This window comes from Hydractinia symbiolongicarpus, chromosome 6, assembly GCF_029227915.1.
Source record: "Hydractinia symbiolongicarpus strain clone_291-10 chromosome 6, HSymV2.1, whole genome shotgun sequence".
NCBI classification, from domain to species: Eukaryota; Metazoa; Cnidaria; class Hydrozoa; order Anthoathecata; family Hydractiniidae; genus Hydractinia; species Hydractinia symbiolongicarpus.
Window position 1 is genome coordinate 10,519,553 of NC_079880.1, and position 17,048 is coordinate 10,536,600.

The 17,048-nt window shown below is 34.5% G+C and overlaps 3 protein-coding genes across 3 annotated transcripts; 2 read left to right on the plus strand and 1 right to left on the minus strand.

Moving 5' to 3' along the window:
* Positions 1 to 732: 732 nt before the first annotated feature.
* On the plus strand, positions 733 to 6,679 carry LOC130646975 (elongation factor 1-beta-like). Its single transcript, XM_057452661.1, has 8 exons — positions 733 to 996; positions 2,938 to 3,018; positions 4,514 to 4,598; positions 4,998 to 5,057; positions 5,345 to 5,367; positions 5,644 to 5,706; positions 5,978 to 6,286; positions 6,599 to 6,679. Exons 1-8 carry the CDS (start codon positions 826 to 828, stop codon positions 6,635 to 6,637), a joined length of 831 nt encoding a protein of 276 aa, XP_057308644.1. The 5' UTR covers positions 733 to 825; the 3' UTR covers positions 6,638 to 6,679.
* A 6,454-nt stretch (positions 6,680 to 13,133) lies between these two features.
* Positions 13,134 to 16,072, minus strand: LOC130647158 (uncharacterized). The gene is made up of 2 exons (XM_057452917.1): positions 14,200 to 16,072; positions 13,134 to 13,897 (listed from the first exon to the last, which is right to left on the minus strand). Exon 2 carries the CDS (start codon positions 13,871 to 13,873, stop codon positions 13,223 to 13,225), a length of 651 nt encoding a protein of 216 aa, XP_057308900.1. The 5' UTR covers positions 13,874 to 13,897; positions 14,200 to 16,072; the 3' UTR covers positions 13,134 to 13,222.
* On the plus strand, positions 14,205 to 16,148 carry LOC130647157 (uncharacterized). Its single transcript, XM_057452916.1, has 2 exons — positions 14,205 to 14,340; positions 14,469 to 16,148. Exons 1-2 carry the CDS (start codon positions 14,229 to 14,231, stop codon positions 16,067 to 16,069), a joined length of 1,713 nt encoding a protein of 570 aa, XP_057308899.1. The 5' UTR covers positions 14,205 to 14,228; the 3' UTR covers positions 16,070 to 16,148.
* The last annotated feature ends 900 nt before the right edge of the window (positions 16,149 to 17,048 follow it).

Consider the following 17,048-nt stretch of genomic DNA (forward strand, 5'->3'; position numbering starts at 1 on the left):
TCTAGTTCTTCGTGGGTGTTGTATTTAACAAACTCTAGTTCTTCGTGGGTGTTGTATTTAACAGTTTTGATAAGTTATATACTCTAGTTCTTCGTGGGTGTTGTATTTAACAGTTTTGATAAGTTATATACTCTAGTTCTTCGTGGGTGTTGTATTTAACAGTTTTGATAAGTTATATACTCTAGTTCTTCGTGGGTGTTGTATTTAACAGTTTTGATAAGTTATAGAGGGTTAAAAATGTTTTTTAGACGTTCCCCTTGACGTTTTGAACATTTTACATGAATTTCAATATTTAATTACTCTAATTATGCTCCATAACAAACAATTATTTGTTTTAGGCCTAATTCATAACGTCACAATTAGCGCAAATTCAAGACAAATATCTCGAAAACCAACAAAAAAATCTCAAAAAATGAGCAGATTCCCAGATAACTTTCAAAGATCCTAAATATAAGCTCAACTTGTTTTTCGCGGGAGGTAAGCTTAAAGCGAATTTAAGAGAAGGGAAGAAATACACACTAACACACGCTTTCCCCTGCCTCAAGTGGGGGCGTAGCCCCCGTACGCTTTTGTGTATTCACCCATACCATCCACTGATATTTTATTAATCCAGGGCTTTTTTAATTTTTACAACTGTGACTTTTGTGGCGGGGAGAGGGAAGAAGGCGTAGTCCGAAGTTGGTATGAAATCGCCCTATTCGGTCTAAGAATGCATCAAAGTCCAAGATAAATGAGCAAGTCAACAACATTCGTTCCTTTTTACAGTGACACGGTGTCTTGAGGTTTATATTGAGTGTAGTTCTTTGATTTAAAACTTGCTTAAAGATGAAGTTTTCTGAAGCTATGATGCACGATTCTATCTGGTTTGAAAGACCACAATACGAAGAAGCTCGCGAACACTACCAAATGTTCCTGACGAACAATCTAACTCACCAAATTTCAAAACCTCATGAAGAAGAAGGAATATTCACAAAGGCTACTAGTGCTGTTGCGCAGGTTAGCTGCACACTTTGTTCTATATTAACAACATTTTATAACAAACGTGAAGCCTGAAGTGAGTTGAGTGAAAACAAAGAAAATAAAAGGGCTAGCAAGTTTAAAAACAGCAATATAGTTGTGAGACTATTCTTGTTCTAAAAGTCAGAGTTAATTTAACTCCCTTCCAACAAAGTTATAGACATTGTCAGGACTTTTGATGTATTCAAATAAATCAGAAGGCATCAATCTACACTGAATAATAGTTTAAAAACTCAAATGAGTTTTTAGTGGGAAGAATCCACAGAAAAAGACCTCTCTTAACCAAATTCTAGCGTATACCGTCCTAATTTCGTTATTATCTAATTAAACAGTTCTAGCGACAATCTGGAAACTCTATTCGCCACATAACTTTATAGTTTTGACTATAAGCCATCCTAAAAAACAATTTTGTGAAAATGCCTGTGAAAAGGGCGTTTACGCAGGGTTGAACAAAAAAGAAATCCACTACAATGTCCTATTTTCGTAATTTACGTCTTATTCCATGATGTGTTTTTTTTCAATGCAGGATCCAGTCTAATTATGATTATAAAGTCTAATTATGATTAAAAGGTTGCACTACATTGCAACTTGTATCAGATAGAGCTGGTAGCTGCTTCAAACATCGGCATGTACCTTAGGAAATTAGGAAAATTGTTTGTTCTGTAAAGTGCACAATTTTCAGTGCTGGTGAAAATGCTAATATGGTAGATCCTAGACGTAGAGCTCAGGTTATCATGTCATAACCATATATGTTGCCATCAAAAAGAGACGTTACTGAGAAAGGTGAAATCATTAAATTAGGACGTTTGCGTAATTAGGACAGTATACGCTAGCATCTTTTTTCTGCCAAGCAAATGCCTGAGCCAATAAGCTCATCACTATAGAGTAAACAAGTCACACAGGAATTCTTCTAATAAATTAAAGTTAAATTTCTAGTCTTCTTCCGAAGTAGATGGTCAACAAGCAACAAGTGTATACAACATTAGAGCCAGTGTAAAACACAGATTTATCCATAGTGGAGGCTGAATCATAATTTTGTGTTGTTTTAAAAATAGTGTGTATAGATGTCTTGCTATAAGCTTTGTTTACATTTTTTTCAGCAGGCAAATAGTTTTTGAACCAATCAGATCTTCTAAAAAGAATTATTAGCCAATTGAATCGATTTACCTTACACTAATAAGGTTTTTCAAATGCGCAATGCTTTCTTGTTTTAAGTTTGAGATAAAAAATTTAATGCTAACGTGGTGTCATATTCAGTCAGAGACAATGGCAAATTAGGCTATGATAGTCTAATTAGTTTACGATAGACTATTTAGGTCATTTATTTCTCCCAATTAAGCTATCAAGATGTTTTTTTTTGCCTAAAGCTCTTGCATCGCATTGTTGCAACGTTTTTTAAGTTAAAACAAACATCAAATTTACTTTAATGCTCCAAAGATTTATGCCTCCTTTGTTTATCAGGCCCAGTTATGACTGAAAAATGACTAAATTTTTTGTGGAATATTTTAATTTGTCTATTTCTAGTCTAATTAGCCAATTCAAAGACTTCTGATAGATATAAAGATTTTAGTCCAGCAAAGTGAAGTACACGAAACTTTGATAAAGATGACTTGCCACTGAAACAGCATTGTTTTATTCAAAATATTATACAAGACGAAACAAATTCATCCATACATGTGATTTTTTACCTATTTTTTTCATGGCATAAGGATGTTTTGCAGATAAGTGGAACAACAAAATTTGTGTTGATAAAATAGGAATGAAGACAAAAATGATGAAACATTGTGAAATCCTTAATTAGCTCTCCTGTTTGTAAGTTTTTATTTTTGGGGTCACAAAATTTAGGAAAGATACTGGAATTGTAATGATTTTTAAAAACAAAAATACTCATGTAACTTACTTCTATTATTCCGTTTTTAGGTTGCCAGTAGTGCTGCTTCAGGCCTTATCAACGATATAGCCAAAGCTAGAGATACAATCAAACAATCTCTTTCCAATGTTGTAAGTAGAAACTTTTATGTTGATAGTGTGGTTTTTGTTGATCAGTTCAGCAGAATATTGTGAACCTATAAGGTTGTAAAATTTAGAACAACCATGGAGTTGCAGGTTTTGAAAATATGCATTGTGTGTGCTAATTAAGCAATTGTATGCATAATAATATCCACCCTTTTGAAAATCCTGACTTTGCCTGTTAAATACATAACTGGATTAGGGATATGAAAAAGGTTGTAAGCCATGTAAAAACAACTAGTTGCATTTTATATATTTTATATATAAAATACTGTTCCCCCTATAGCAATGTAAATTTCAAAGTAACTGTGTTTGTATAGTGTACTGGTAGCAAGCTGTAAAGGCCATAGTTACACACAGAATTTTATTATTAAGATGATTTCATTGTGAAAGCTTAAAATAACAAGATCGCATTATTATAGAAAATGGAATTGTAAAATAGCCTATAATGTTTAAAATGAATTCATAATAAAGAAATAAAATAAAGAACTGTCGGTTTTACAATAAACAATCCTTTAGTAGTTTTAAACAGGCCTAAGTTCACCTCCCCTTCCCTAATTTTAAAGAGGTTTATAAAATTATTTGAATCTTTAAAGGATGAGATTTAATATATACTTTTTTGAGACAAATAAAATAATGAAAATCACGTTGAATATTGTAACAATTTTTTAATTTTTTTTTAACGCCTTTAAATTTTGTCATTAGGGTACACAATGAGTAGCGATTACTAAAAATACTGATATCGACAGATTTTAGTTTCATTTTAGTCTTTATAAGTGCAAATAAATGTTAATTCTACCAACTTTCTGACTTCTATTATGCAAATGTTGCATCACTTCCTAGCTAAAAACTTCTTGTTGACCTTCTGTCCTGCTGCTATTATACACACACACCATTATCCACGCTTGTGAAAGTCAGCAAACTTTTCTCTAACGTACGTTATTTTTTTCCATTAAGTTTAAGAGCACTTTAAGTACTATTAACGGTCCCTGGACGAGGCAAGTCGGTGTGACCTACATCACACTATTGATGTCGGTCACTTATCTCAGCTACTATTAATAATAAAGATGCCAACATAACTTGCTGCATGGGTAAAAAATCAAAAAAAATGACTGTTACGAGTAAATCCTAAAAATTATTCCTGAAATGTTAATACTTTTGGGTAACAGAATGATTGTTACCCCCAAATTTGTGGCCTGTGAAAGTTTGTTTGTTGTTACATTGAGTTTCTCTTATTAGGGACATTTTATAGTGTTTTACAAAAATATGTTCAGGCAGAAATGAAAATTTGAGATTTACACCTAAATGACTTTGATTTTACGATGAAAACATTAAAATCAGTAAAAACTGAAATAAAATTCAATGGCTGCCTGAATGTTTGAAAAAAAATTTGTGACATTTGCCTTCAGTTCGTTTAAACTATGTTGACCTTCAGACATAGTAAACAACAACAAAGTTTCTGATGCATGTGCATTTTGTTTTTTAGGCTCACCAAGTTCAACATGTGGTAACTGCTGAGAGTGATTCACATATCGCTAAACTTGAAACGGAAAATTTGGATTTACGAAAACGTACGCGTAATTTTTGTACCTGGATTTCCGATTTAGAATCTGTGTTAATCAGGAAATATTTTTGCCTTAGTAAAACTCCAAGGGGTTGGAATAGTGTGTGTACTGATTTTGTAAGATTAAAACCCTTTTAAGACATGAGTTCTTTACTTTGTGTTAATATACATAACGATTTTTTTTGTAATCAACTTAGGATTTTAGCCAGATCTCAAGTAACTTATTTTTAGTCAATATCTAGATCCAAAATTGCTTAATGGTTGCTTATTTTTATTCAACTGGTTTTCGTAATTCATGTAAGAAGGGAAAGGGAGGAAAAAAAGGGAGTTATTGTGGTTAAAAAAATTGTATTTGCTAAAAGCCATAAAACAGAACATAAATAAAATTTAATTTGTACATTTTTAGTGATTGCTGATCTTGCAAAACAAGTAGCTAATCTCGATGTTCGTGTTTCGAAATTAGAAGGTATGTATTCACTATTTGGGTACGAATTATTTTGTACAGATTTTTGAGTGTTAGCTTTTTAAGGACTAACTTGAGTTGTACTGTATAAAGTTGATAAGCCATTTGGCTGTCACAATAAACGTCAGCATTTTTTTTTACTTGTGTATAAGTCTAAGTTGTTACAGAAAAATGGCAAAATTGGGTGTTATGTAATTATTATTCGGCCCCTAACTCTTCAAAAATGCATAACATAGTGGGGGATATTTAATTATAAATGCCTTGTCTGAACGTACTTTCTTGTTTTTTAGGTAAAACTGGACAAACATCAAAGGTAATTACGTATGAAAGATCCTATTAATTCACGTTTTGTGATCATTCTAACTTAGTTTTGTATGCCAAAATACTAACTGGTTTACAGAACCAGCTCTACTCTTCAATAGTACCAACAATATGCGATGGAATGTATAACTTTGTGTCAATCGTAATGTACGTGTAATGTTTGTTTCAGAAAAGTGAAAACTATAGTTTTAGAGAATCAGGAAGCTAAGTTTGAAAAGTAGAAGTTAACCTGTTTACAGCAGCTAAAAAAAATAATCCTTCCCTTTAGAAACCTGAAGATGATGACGATGATGATTTTGATTTGTTTGGAGATGATGATGAAGCGGAGGAGGTGGGAAGTTTTGATTTTGTGGTTTGTTACCGTATTCCATTCGATCCAACAATTATTATTATTTAATTAGTCTTTAATATCTGCTGTTTCTTCGTATTAGTTTTTGTGTTCTGAATTGTTAGCGTATTTGGTCTAGTGTAGCGCATTCTTATAAGATTTAAGCTTCGAGTCCCCACTTCGAGTCCCCATTTCAAAAAAAAAACGGGCATAAACATTTTTTTGTTTGTTACATTCGGCTCAATGTTATTTGTTTCATACTACGTAAATTTAGGAGACAGAAGAAGAGAAGAACAAAAAAGCAGAAGCGCTTGCCAAATACAACGCAAAGAAGGCTAAAAAACCTGCTCTGATTGCTAAATCATCCCTCTTGCTCGACGTAAAACCGTGGGATGACGAGACCGATATGGCGGAAATAGAGCGACTTGTTCGGGGTATCCAAATGGACGGATTAGTATGGGGCGCATCTAAACTCGTCCCTGTTGGGTATGGGGTCAAGAAACTACAAATATTATGCGTCGTTGAAGACGATAAAGTTGGTACTGATGTTCTGGAAGAAGAAATTACGAAGTTTGAGGACTATGTAAGTGCTTGTCTAATTTAACGAAGAAATAGTTCGCGTTATAGAATAATGACTTTTTTGCGAAAAGATATCCATTCTGTACTTCGCCCTGCAATAAATAGTCCGCACTAAGATCAAGTACTATGCAATGTAAATACTGACAACGCTGCAAGAATATATATAGTTTTATGCAGAAGTAGTCTGCTCAGCTAAATTGTCTGAGTGCAAAATACACTAGCCTTGGTCTTCATTTCTTCTATATATTTAATTCAGCCAAGCAAGTCTCTCTTAGTAAGTAATATTATTAATTTTTTTTTTTTGATTTATTTTTAGGTTCAAAGCATGGATGTGGCAGCTTTTAACAAAATTTAATAGTGTTGTAACCATGGTGACTAGAAGATGTCTATCACTTTTCTTATGTGTTTTTTCTTATGTACGTTTTAAGTTGATGTGTAAAATAATTGAGGTCGTTTTTTTGTACTCGTTAAAAAACGTGGTAACTATATTTGCAATATCAAATATGGAGATGAAAAATTTCTGGTGAAACATACCTGCCGTGACAGTAACACTAAAAACTAATTTAGTACCATTAGATGTTTCAGATGCGCAAATGTCAACATTTTACGTCAAAATGGCTCGAACGAAGGCGGTATCAGCCATTTCGCGGGACTTCAGAACTTGAAAGTTGATTAATTTATTAATTAATCTTTAAAAATAATGTTCACACCAAACTACATGCCTTAAATTGTTGGTTGGTCTCTTGTTCTTTCGTATCATAAAAATCGCCTCTTGTGTATTATTAAAATCGCCTTATGTATCAAAAACATCGCCTCGGTTAAAGAAGCACCTTTCTGAACACAGGTGTGTGTTCTGGCAAAAGCAATTTATCGACTCGTATGTTTTACACTGCACCGTATTGGCAATTTTCTCTCAGTATTCTAGACGGAGACGTAGTATAATTTTTTCTTACCATCAGGAAATCGGAATAGTTCATCTGGGAAAATTTTCGCTGGTTCTCAAACGAATTCTCCCAGGATGCTGATGACCTGGCTTTTCGAATAGTTAATTCTAATGTTCTTTGGTCACATGGTCAATACCGGGTATCCTTTGTTTTGAGCGCAAATGGCCTTACTCACCTAAACAAATATAATTAATTCTTGTACTACTTAGGAGGATAAGGTCTGACCACGCAAACTTTGTGCTTATTGGTCAACCTCGCTCCCAGGGCAATTTTTCGCTTTTTTGCTGCCCGAGATTGTCAGAATGAGAAAAATGGGCCTGGGGACAATGTTACTCATTGTTTGATTGTAATTCTGGGCTTGCTATGAGGTGGATTTAAATTGTAGAGATTTGCTCTGACATTTTTGTTTGCGTCTAAAGGCCGGGGCAAATCGAGGCAACTTTTTGAGCAACATTACCCCTCAACATTTGTTGATGAACATGTTGACTCGATTTGCTATGGGTATCAACATGTTGACGAAAAAGAAAAACCTCTAAAAATGTTAATCAACATTTATTAACATTGTATAAATGTTGATCAACATTGTTGATGAGTTTTGCATGTTGCTACGATTTGCTATAGCCATCAACATTTCTGGCAACATTTTTCGGTATTTTCGAATCATTTGATTGCAAATTCGAATGTTCTAGCACAAATTCGAATGTTTTTGTTCGAGTGTATACACGACTTGCATGAAAATAAGATCAAAACATAGGGATATCTTCATTTTGAAAATGGCGGAAGTCGCTGCTTCAGCTGATCCTGCAACTACCACTGCTTATAAACAAAAATTTAAATGGAATGATGAATTAGTGGAGAAACTGATTGACCTCCTTCCTCTTCCATTCTTTGAATCCATTTTCTGGTAGGGCCTTGCTTTCTTTTTTCATCATCATCTATTACCAATGCCACCAATAAACATGCTGCAAATTCCTTCTCCGCCATTTTGAAAAAAGAGAATGAATGGCCACGTTTCAGTAGAATGTAGTTGCTCAAAATGTTGACAAAAATGTTGACCGAGAATGTTGATCTATCAGTATGCATAATTTATCTATATTCAAGGAGATTCTTAAGAAATCCAGACGAGTTACTCTGGAGAGAAACTTATTTTATTTATTTACACACAATTTCGTTTCTTCGATTGGATCGGGACGTTAAATTAATACACTTAACTTTTTTAGTGGCTCTGGTTTTAAAAAAACATTTCACAGCACATACAGAAATCTCCTCATCGGGATCGTTCGAAATATTTGGATGACAATATAACATGGGGATAAAACGAGTTCTCATGACATAGGAATCACGGAAATTTTTGTAAACATTTGGACAGGAGCACACATTCCAAAACTCTATGTAAATACACGATGACCTAACAGATTCGACTTAACAAGGACAAAAGTTTGTCCACTCTGTTTTGGATTTAAAATAAAATTTATTTGACCTCTTTGTTTGCATAAGAAAAAGTTGTCCTTAGTGTGTTTGGTAACATGAGACCAAAAATTTCAAGAGAGGAAACTTTATGACGTCAATTGACCGTGATTTACGAGGTTTAAGTTCTGTTAGAAAGCTAGAAAAGCACGCGATGCGATTTCTTTCAATAAAATATTCTCATTAAACTGATTACCCGATATTACTTATAATATCAACATGACTTCCCCAAGACTTTACCTGGACTTTTCAAACAAACTCGTTCCAAGTGCCTGTTTTCTTTTTGACATGAACGGGCAGAGCATCTCGCCAATAGTAATAAAGGCTCTGGGAACGAGGTTGACTTTCTGAACACGGGAATTTTTTCAATTTTTGGACTGTGGAAACAGCACACGGGTAATTAAGCTCTGCTATTAGAGCTCTTTTATATAAACCTTACACGCTTAAAAGACGAAAATAAAAGAATTAGACTTGCATAGAAAAATTAGTACTTTCGCCAACCTTGATCCCAGGAGCTGTTGTCTCTTTTTGCATAAGCGCAGAGCCGATGTGAGACAAAAAGCCCTGGAAACGAGGTATTACTTTCTCAGGCACAGTGTCGTATCCTGGAACATTGGAAACCCAAATTATTAATTTACATCTTTCATATTTTGTTAACACGCGTAAGAGAGATCTTTTACAGCTATTACAAACAATATTTAACACATTTTGTAGCTGTAAAATATTTAAAAATTTGAACCCTTCTTCAACTCTTATTAGCAATGAGGAAAAATCCCACAATTTTCGGAACTTTGATCTCATTTTTTTCTAGCCAGGAAATGTCGTTCAATAGCTACCTCTTTCCTATTTTCTGTCGTGAACACTATCCGTCTTTCCTCTACACGATAGGTGGAGGCTTTCCTCTACAACCCCCGGTTTTTGGCCTAGTATATAGTAAATCTAACAAAAAAAGAAAATCAAATGATTCATGTTTGTTTATCCTAATTTAAAAAACAAGATTTTGCAACAATGACGAAACAGAATTTTTAACTGGAAATATTGTGTTCTTTTTGGAATTATTATTAATAATATTTTTGAAATTATTTACTCAGGTTAGCTTCTTCAGTTTCTATTGGTACTGCTATCAACGAGGGTCTTGCGGAAGGGGGTCCTACTGCATTTAAGGGTCCCATTTAAGCTACGAAAGTCGTGGGAACACAGCAATCGCTCGGCTAGACAACAACCTAAAATTATTATCACATTCTTATGCTAAACGCCAAGGACAAATGATGACTCAGTCGACGACTATAAGCACGAAGATATGCCCAAGAGCACTCTTCCACTGCGATTTAATTTTAAAAACAATCCCATAATGTGCCTCAGCTTCATACAGAGGTCGAGCATGACATTCAATAAGCTGTTTCAGGGGCAGGTTATTTATTTACAGTACAATTCGTAATCTCAAGCTATATTAAGTTTGTAGTCAAGGCTTTAAACATTATACCTGTTTTTGTTACCCTATTTCCTCATATTTGAAAAATACTCCCGTATAAAGGCGTGAAACAGTAATAAGGTTAGGAAAATAAACTTACAAAATGATTTATCTCTATAAAATAGAGATAAATCATTTTTTTATCAAACACTTTCACGAAATCTAGAATATTGTTTTGAGAAATGAGAAAACAAGAGGATATCGTGTGGAGGTTTTGTGTGAATATGTTATTGGAGGAATAATCTCTAAAAGGCTGAACATGTAGAGAAAGATATTTGTAAAAGAGAAAAAATTGTTTAACTAAATAGAATTTTTCTTTATTTTTGTTTCTAAGTTGAAAAATCTCCCGGATAAAGGTCTAGTGGACTTAAAACCCGGGAAACTCGCGTCTATGAGTAGGCTTATGTGGGATAATAGTGTACAAATAGAAAACAGCCGCGAACGTACCAGCAAAAGGCGTCAAATATATAAATTGCCCTGCTTTAAGAACATTCTTTGCTTGGATTTTCTCGAATTTGTGTATAACTGTAAAAACTAATGCGAAACGGCGAAACGAAACCAATGTAAATTTTGTTCAGCATCAGAGCGTTGTCGCTCGAATCCACAAGAAGGAACAAGAAGCCGACACGTTTTATAAATCACACAATCAAAATTGTGAGAGAATTAATACAATACCAAAATCCGAATATTAGGAAAAATTAAATACCGTGTTCCATAAAATTACCTGTCACGAAATTAACGCGATTTTTCAAAATTCGTGTTAATTTAATGACCGTTAATTAAATGCAGTGTTAATTAAAGACTCGTTAATTAAAATACTGTTAAAGGCCCCAATTGCAAAAATTACATGTATAGAGAATAATTAATCAGAATTTCAGATTTTTATTTAGTTTTCAAGATTTTTTTTTGCTATCATAGGGCGTAATTTACCTTATTTCATGAAATTAACGAGTCAAGAAATTAACGCGGTTCAATAACATTATTTTGTAAAAGGCATTTAATTAACGCGGTTGCGAAGCAAAAATTACATCAACAGTCGAATTCACGGTGGTGAAACGGTCTTCTCTATTACAAGGTGGTTTGGAAATCGAAATAAATATATTATATTATATTATATATTATATTTTAATTAACAAGTCATAAAATTAACAGTTTTTAAATTAACACTACATTTAATTAACGGCCATTAAATTAACGCGAATTTTGAAAAACCGCGTTAATTTCATGACTTGTTAATTTCATGGAATAAAGTATAACTCCTGGCCTACTTTGAACGAAAATTACACATAGTGTGAAAATACGAAACATCCACATTGATAATTTTTACATGATGCAAAATCAACATTATTATTTTCTCTTCTTAATATTCATTATGCTAAATTTTGCCACCACGAAGAACTTTTCTAGATTTGGAAAAATATGGACTAGGTATGTAAAACAAATGTTAATGCATCGTGTGCGTACCTCTTCATCCATTGTAGAAAACAAAGTACTTCTCAATTTTTGGACCAATTTTGGCCTAAAACAATATGAAGGTGACGAAATATCAAGATTTTGACATCATCATTATATTCAACATCCAGAAAATTCACTGCAGCACATATTACAAGAAAAACGGTGCATCATGCAAACGAGGCATGTTTAAAAGTGAGGTTGAAAAACGATCTTACCATGAACGCAGAATTCTGCTTTTAATAAAAAGTCTCCTTAGGGACGTGATTTAAAAACAAGAATTAAAATATATAATTAGTATATGTTACTTCTGACCTGACTTGTGTGAAAAAGTTTAAAAGTTCATGGAAGTCGACAATCAGTCTGTCCACAAATGTTTAAGTTTAAAATAGTTTCACTTGTATACATACTTCGTGTGATACGAACATGAAAATATTTAATTACGACAAACTGACATTTAAAAATTTGTGTGTTAATTCGCTTTTACATAACGTCTATTCCAAAATGACATGTGTGGCTCTGTTTGCATGCTAGGATAATCCACCAATGGGAAAGAACGCCCCAGGCTACCAATCCTTCGTCATCCTCAACTTTCGTTTTAAAGGGCAAAAAAAAATTTAAAAATAGCAAACTAACAGAGACAATTAAATACCTGGTTACATGAAAACATAAGGGTGGTAGCTAATGCTTTGATAACGGAAAACGCTATGGCTTATTAAGCGTCTAAAACGAGAATGGAGTCTAGGCCTAGTTGAGTATCGTGACAAATTTTTAACCTTTATGTCAACTGAGATTTGCACAACATTCTTTCAGTAAGGCGAAGTAGGTTTAATGACGTCATTCTGGCGGTAAGATAACAAACCGATTAATGGTGCAAGCAAAATATCAGTAACGTTTTAATCCGCTCTTGTCATTAAGTTTATGGAGGATACTAAATGTCTGTTTATTTTGGCACAACTGTGTATTCTTTCGCTACTCTTGTGTTCCAACAATATGCTGGAACACTACATTCGCCTTCACGCGACAAAAACTGTAGTAATCTCAATGACTTAGCGGAATTCCTACTCAAAAGAAAAACTGATGGGAACAAAACAAGAGAAATGCTTGAATATCATTGTTATCAGCTAATTATTTTTTTGTTTTTTTATAATTGTTCTAATTTAAGTTTGTATCCGAACGGATCGGAACGGAAAACTTATCAACCAATCAAACTCCAGAAAACACTATTGTCCGACCCATTATATTTCGTTTTTAAGTTGAAATTCAACTTTATCCTAAGTAGACCAAATACCTTAAGGGAACTTATTTTGGCGGGAACTAATTTTGGCGGATTTGGCGGATTGGGGCAAAATCCGCCAAAATTAGTTCCCGCCAAAATTAAATATTTTACTCACCCGCCAAAATTAGTTCCCGCCAAAATTAAAAAAAATCGCCACCCGCCAAAATAAGTTCCCGCCAAAATTAAAAATTTCGTTGATCCGCCAAAATAAGTTCCCCTTAAAAAATCGACAAAAATCAACTTTTTTTCAATTTTTTATATCTTTTAGAAATATACCTTTGCGCTAGAAATATTATGTCATAATAAACCTCTAATACAAGATAATTTTTAATCAATATTTATGATTTCTAAGTCCTTGCTTGACGATGGTGACGACTTTTTAGGTTTGTTGTTAACTTTTTGCCTTTTTGGGGCTGGTGCAGCTGAGGTGTTTCCAAAAAAGTTTCGAATATCTTTTTGCTTTTTCGTCTCTTTGCTTTGGCTTTTGGCTGTATTTTTTTTACGCTTTGGTCTCTCTTCGGTTGGAACCACGACATCTAAAATAACTGCAATATGTAAGAACGAACCAAGAATCAATTCCTCTTTCGGCTCTGTATACAAGGCTTCTACAAGTTGTTGGTATCTTGCAAGAACCAAAAGATTGTTTACTGTCCCTGGTAAAGTAACAGTTATTTTACAGGGGATCTCCAAGCCTCCTTGAACGAGAGGTGATCTTCGATAGTGTACACTTGTCAACGTGGATTTCATAGACGCTCCTCTGTCCAGAAGAAATTTTGTAACCCTTGAGATTTCTTTGGGTAAATGGCCAACTGGTTTGTCATTTCCGAATTCACAAACTTTGATTGCAAATCTATCGAAAACATTGTTGTTCTCATGAAAGCAGTCCAGTGATTGATTTTCCTCAGGTTTCCAATAAGTTTTATAATAATGGAATCCTCTGACAGCAGCTGTAAACTCGAACGTCTTGTTGTAAGCCATATGGACGTCTTTTCTTTTCTAGCTCTGATGAAAAACAAAAATGTCAATCGATCGATTTTTTAATTGCCTAGCATGAAAATAGAACGTTTTTGTTCTATTTGTCAGTGTAGACCGAACTTTCCCAATTAAATAGAATGTTTTTGTTCGATTGGTTAGTCTAAACGGGCCTTAGCGAAGAAAAAAAGAATGTTTTTGTTCGATTGGGTAGTCTAAACGGGCCTTAGCCAAGAAAAAAAGAATGTTTTTGTTCGATTTTTAGTGTAAATATAGGCCAAGTGAATGGAATGTTTATGTTCGAGTAAATATACAGGATACAGATAACTTACGTTTCCTTTTTTATCTCCCGGCTTTCAAAATGTCTTACATCAGGAAGTTAGCTAAATTACAAGAGAAAGAAGCTCAACAAAGGGCCGCTGAAAAGGAAAAAACTTCAGACGAAACACCTTCAAACAGTTCTAGGGAACAAAGTAAGTATTTCTCTTTGATGTTTTTTTTTGTTATACCTACCTGCGAAGAAGTTTCTTTCTTTGTTTGAAAATTTTTAATTTTTGGTCAAAATTCGCAATTACATAGTGGTTCGTTTTATTCATTTTAGGCCCACAACCAACTGACTTCCAGCAAGAATCATCCCTTGGTTCGTTAGACTACGAAGCTGTTACAGACGCGACTGAAAATGTTAAATCCAGTGGCAAAAAATCATACAACCGTTGGTCAGAAAAAGAAAGATTTGATATCGGAAAATATGTTGCGATTCATGGTGGTGCGGCTGCAATCACAAAGTTTCAAACCAAAGACAGGCCGTTAAGTGAGAGTACAGCTCGAAGATTTGGCAATCTTTACAAAAAAGAGCTGAAAGATTCAACCCGAGAAAAACGTAGCGTGGTAACCAAATTTGTTCCTTTGAAACGCGGTAGACCTCTGTTCCTTGGCAGTCTAGATGAGATGGTACAAAGATTTTTAATTGCACTGAGAAATCGAGGAGGTGTTGTTTCAAGAACAGTTGCAACCGCTGCAGCGAAAGCTCTAATATCACGAAACCCTCAATTTGAGTTGGGGCATATTAAAATTGATAACAGTTGGGCAAAAAGCCTCTTCAAGAGAATGGGTTTCAAGAAAAGAATGAAAACGACCTCCAAAGTTGAAATCACTGAAGGAGCCAAAAAGGAGTGCGAATTACTATTTCTTCACGATATTGTTTCGACCATCGAACAACACAGCATCCCTCACCAACTTGTTATGAATCTGGACCAGACACCTCTTAAGTTTGTTCCAAGAATGAATCACACCATGGCGAAAAAGGGTTCATCGTCCGTCCCTATCGTTGGATCTTCCGACAAAAGATGCCTTACTGGTACCTTTATTATTACGCTTGATGGTTCTTTTCTGCCAATGCAACTGATATATGGGGGGAAAACAAATCAAAGCCTCCCAAAGTTTGAATTCCCCGAATCGTTCTCACTAAGCGTTAATCCCAAACACTACAGCAATACACAAGAATCCATCAAAGTCATCAAAGAGATCGTTCTAAAGCACGTTGAAGACCAGAGGAAGAAGTTAAATAACCCAAAGCAAGCTGCTCTTCTAATATTCGATGTCTTTCGAGGACAAATTACTGAGGAAGTTACCGAATTGCTGAAGAAGAACAACATCTTCCTGGTTTTGGTTCCAAGTAACATGACACATATATTCCAGCCCTTGGATCTTACTGTGAATAATCATTGCAAGCAATTCATGAGAAATTTGTTCACTGAATGGTATTCAAAACAGATCGAGAAAGAGCTATCCCTTAACAAAAAGATCGAAGATATAAATATTCAATTAAAGCTGACCACCATCAAGCCTCTTCATGCAAGTTGGCTCCTCCAGTTTTATAACCATATCACTTCGGCAGATGGCCGTGAAGTCGTTTTGAATGGGTGGAAAGCATCTGGAATTTACGACGCAGTTCGCATGGGATCCACTTCACTTGAATCCCTTGACCCTTTTCAAGATCTATCACCGCTGCCAGAAAGCAATAGTGTAATTACTCAGCCCATAACCGACATAATCAATGCGCCAGATTTATTAAAGGATAGCTTCATCAACGTGCGAGTCGAAAATGACGATGACAAAGAAGAGGAGTACACGCGTGACGAGGATGACATAGACTTTAGTCGGAATGCATTTGACATTATCATAGACGATGAAGAAGAGTAGATTTTTAGTATTTGTTTTAAAATTCTTTGCTTTGTAATGCTTATTTCTACATCTTTACCAAAGAAAATTTTCGTTGAAATTTGAAAAAATCCTTCACTCGCCAAAATTAGTTCCCGCCAAAATTAAAAAATCCGCTGACCCGCCAAAATAAGTTCCCGCCAAAATTAAAAAAAACCGCCACCCGCCAAAATAAGTTCCCGCCAAAATTAAAAATTTCGTTGATCCGCCAAAATTAGTTCCCGCCAAAATTAAATTTTTTTTAGATTTCCTTCGTCCGCCAAAATTAGTTCCCGCCAAAATAAGTTCCCTTAAGGTAAACATTTCGAGTTATCTGGTGTTCAAGTTTTCGGGTGTTCGAGTTACCAAGCTTTCGAGTTTTCGAGGGTTTGGGTTACTGAGGCTATATTAACTAAAACTTAACTTTTAGTGGGCGATAGTTTTTCGAAACAACCCAAACCGCGTGTCAGCTACAGAATGAATTATAAAATGAATTATAAAAACATTGTATCTAGAATTTCTTACTTCTCACGTCGATACAAAAGCGCTTAAAATATATTGCATTGCTTAATTTTATTTAAAAAAAAATTCGTGCGTGGTTTCACATGATCCGGGTTTGGCCGACAGAGAAAATACGGCGATTATTATAGAGACACCGTTTTTATGTCATTTTTTGTTATAAAATGTTGTAAAGTCTCACCGAAAGAGAGGTTTAGGAAAAGCGTACGGAAGAGAGTGAGTCTACAAACCATTTTAACGACAACAACTAGTGGGTAGACTTCTAACAAACCGATATGGGAGAGTAATTAAATCTCATTCCCAGGGCTTTTCTTCGCTTTCCGGTGGGATTGAGATATTATCGTGCGTTAAATTTCACACGACAAACTTGCTCAAACATCTTGCCTCTGTTAAAGAAATTGCATTGAAATAATTTAAACATAGCCAACTCGTGTTTGATCTTTGATAGATGTGTAGACATTAA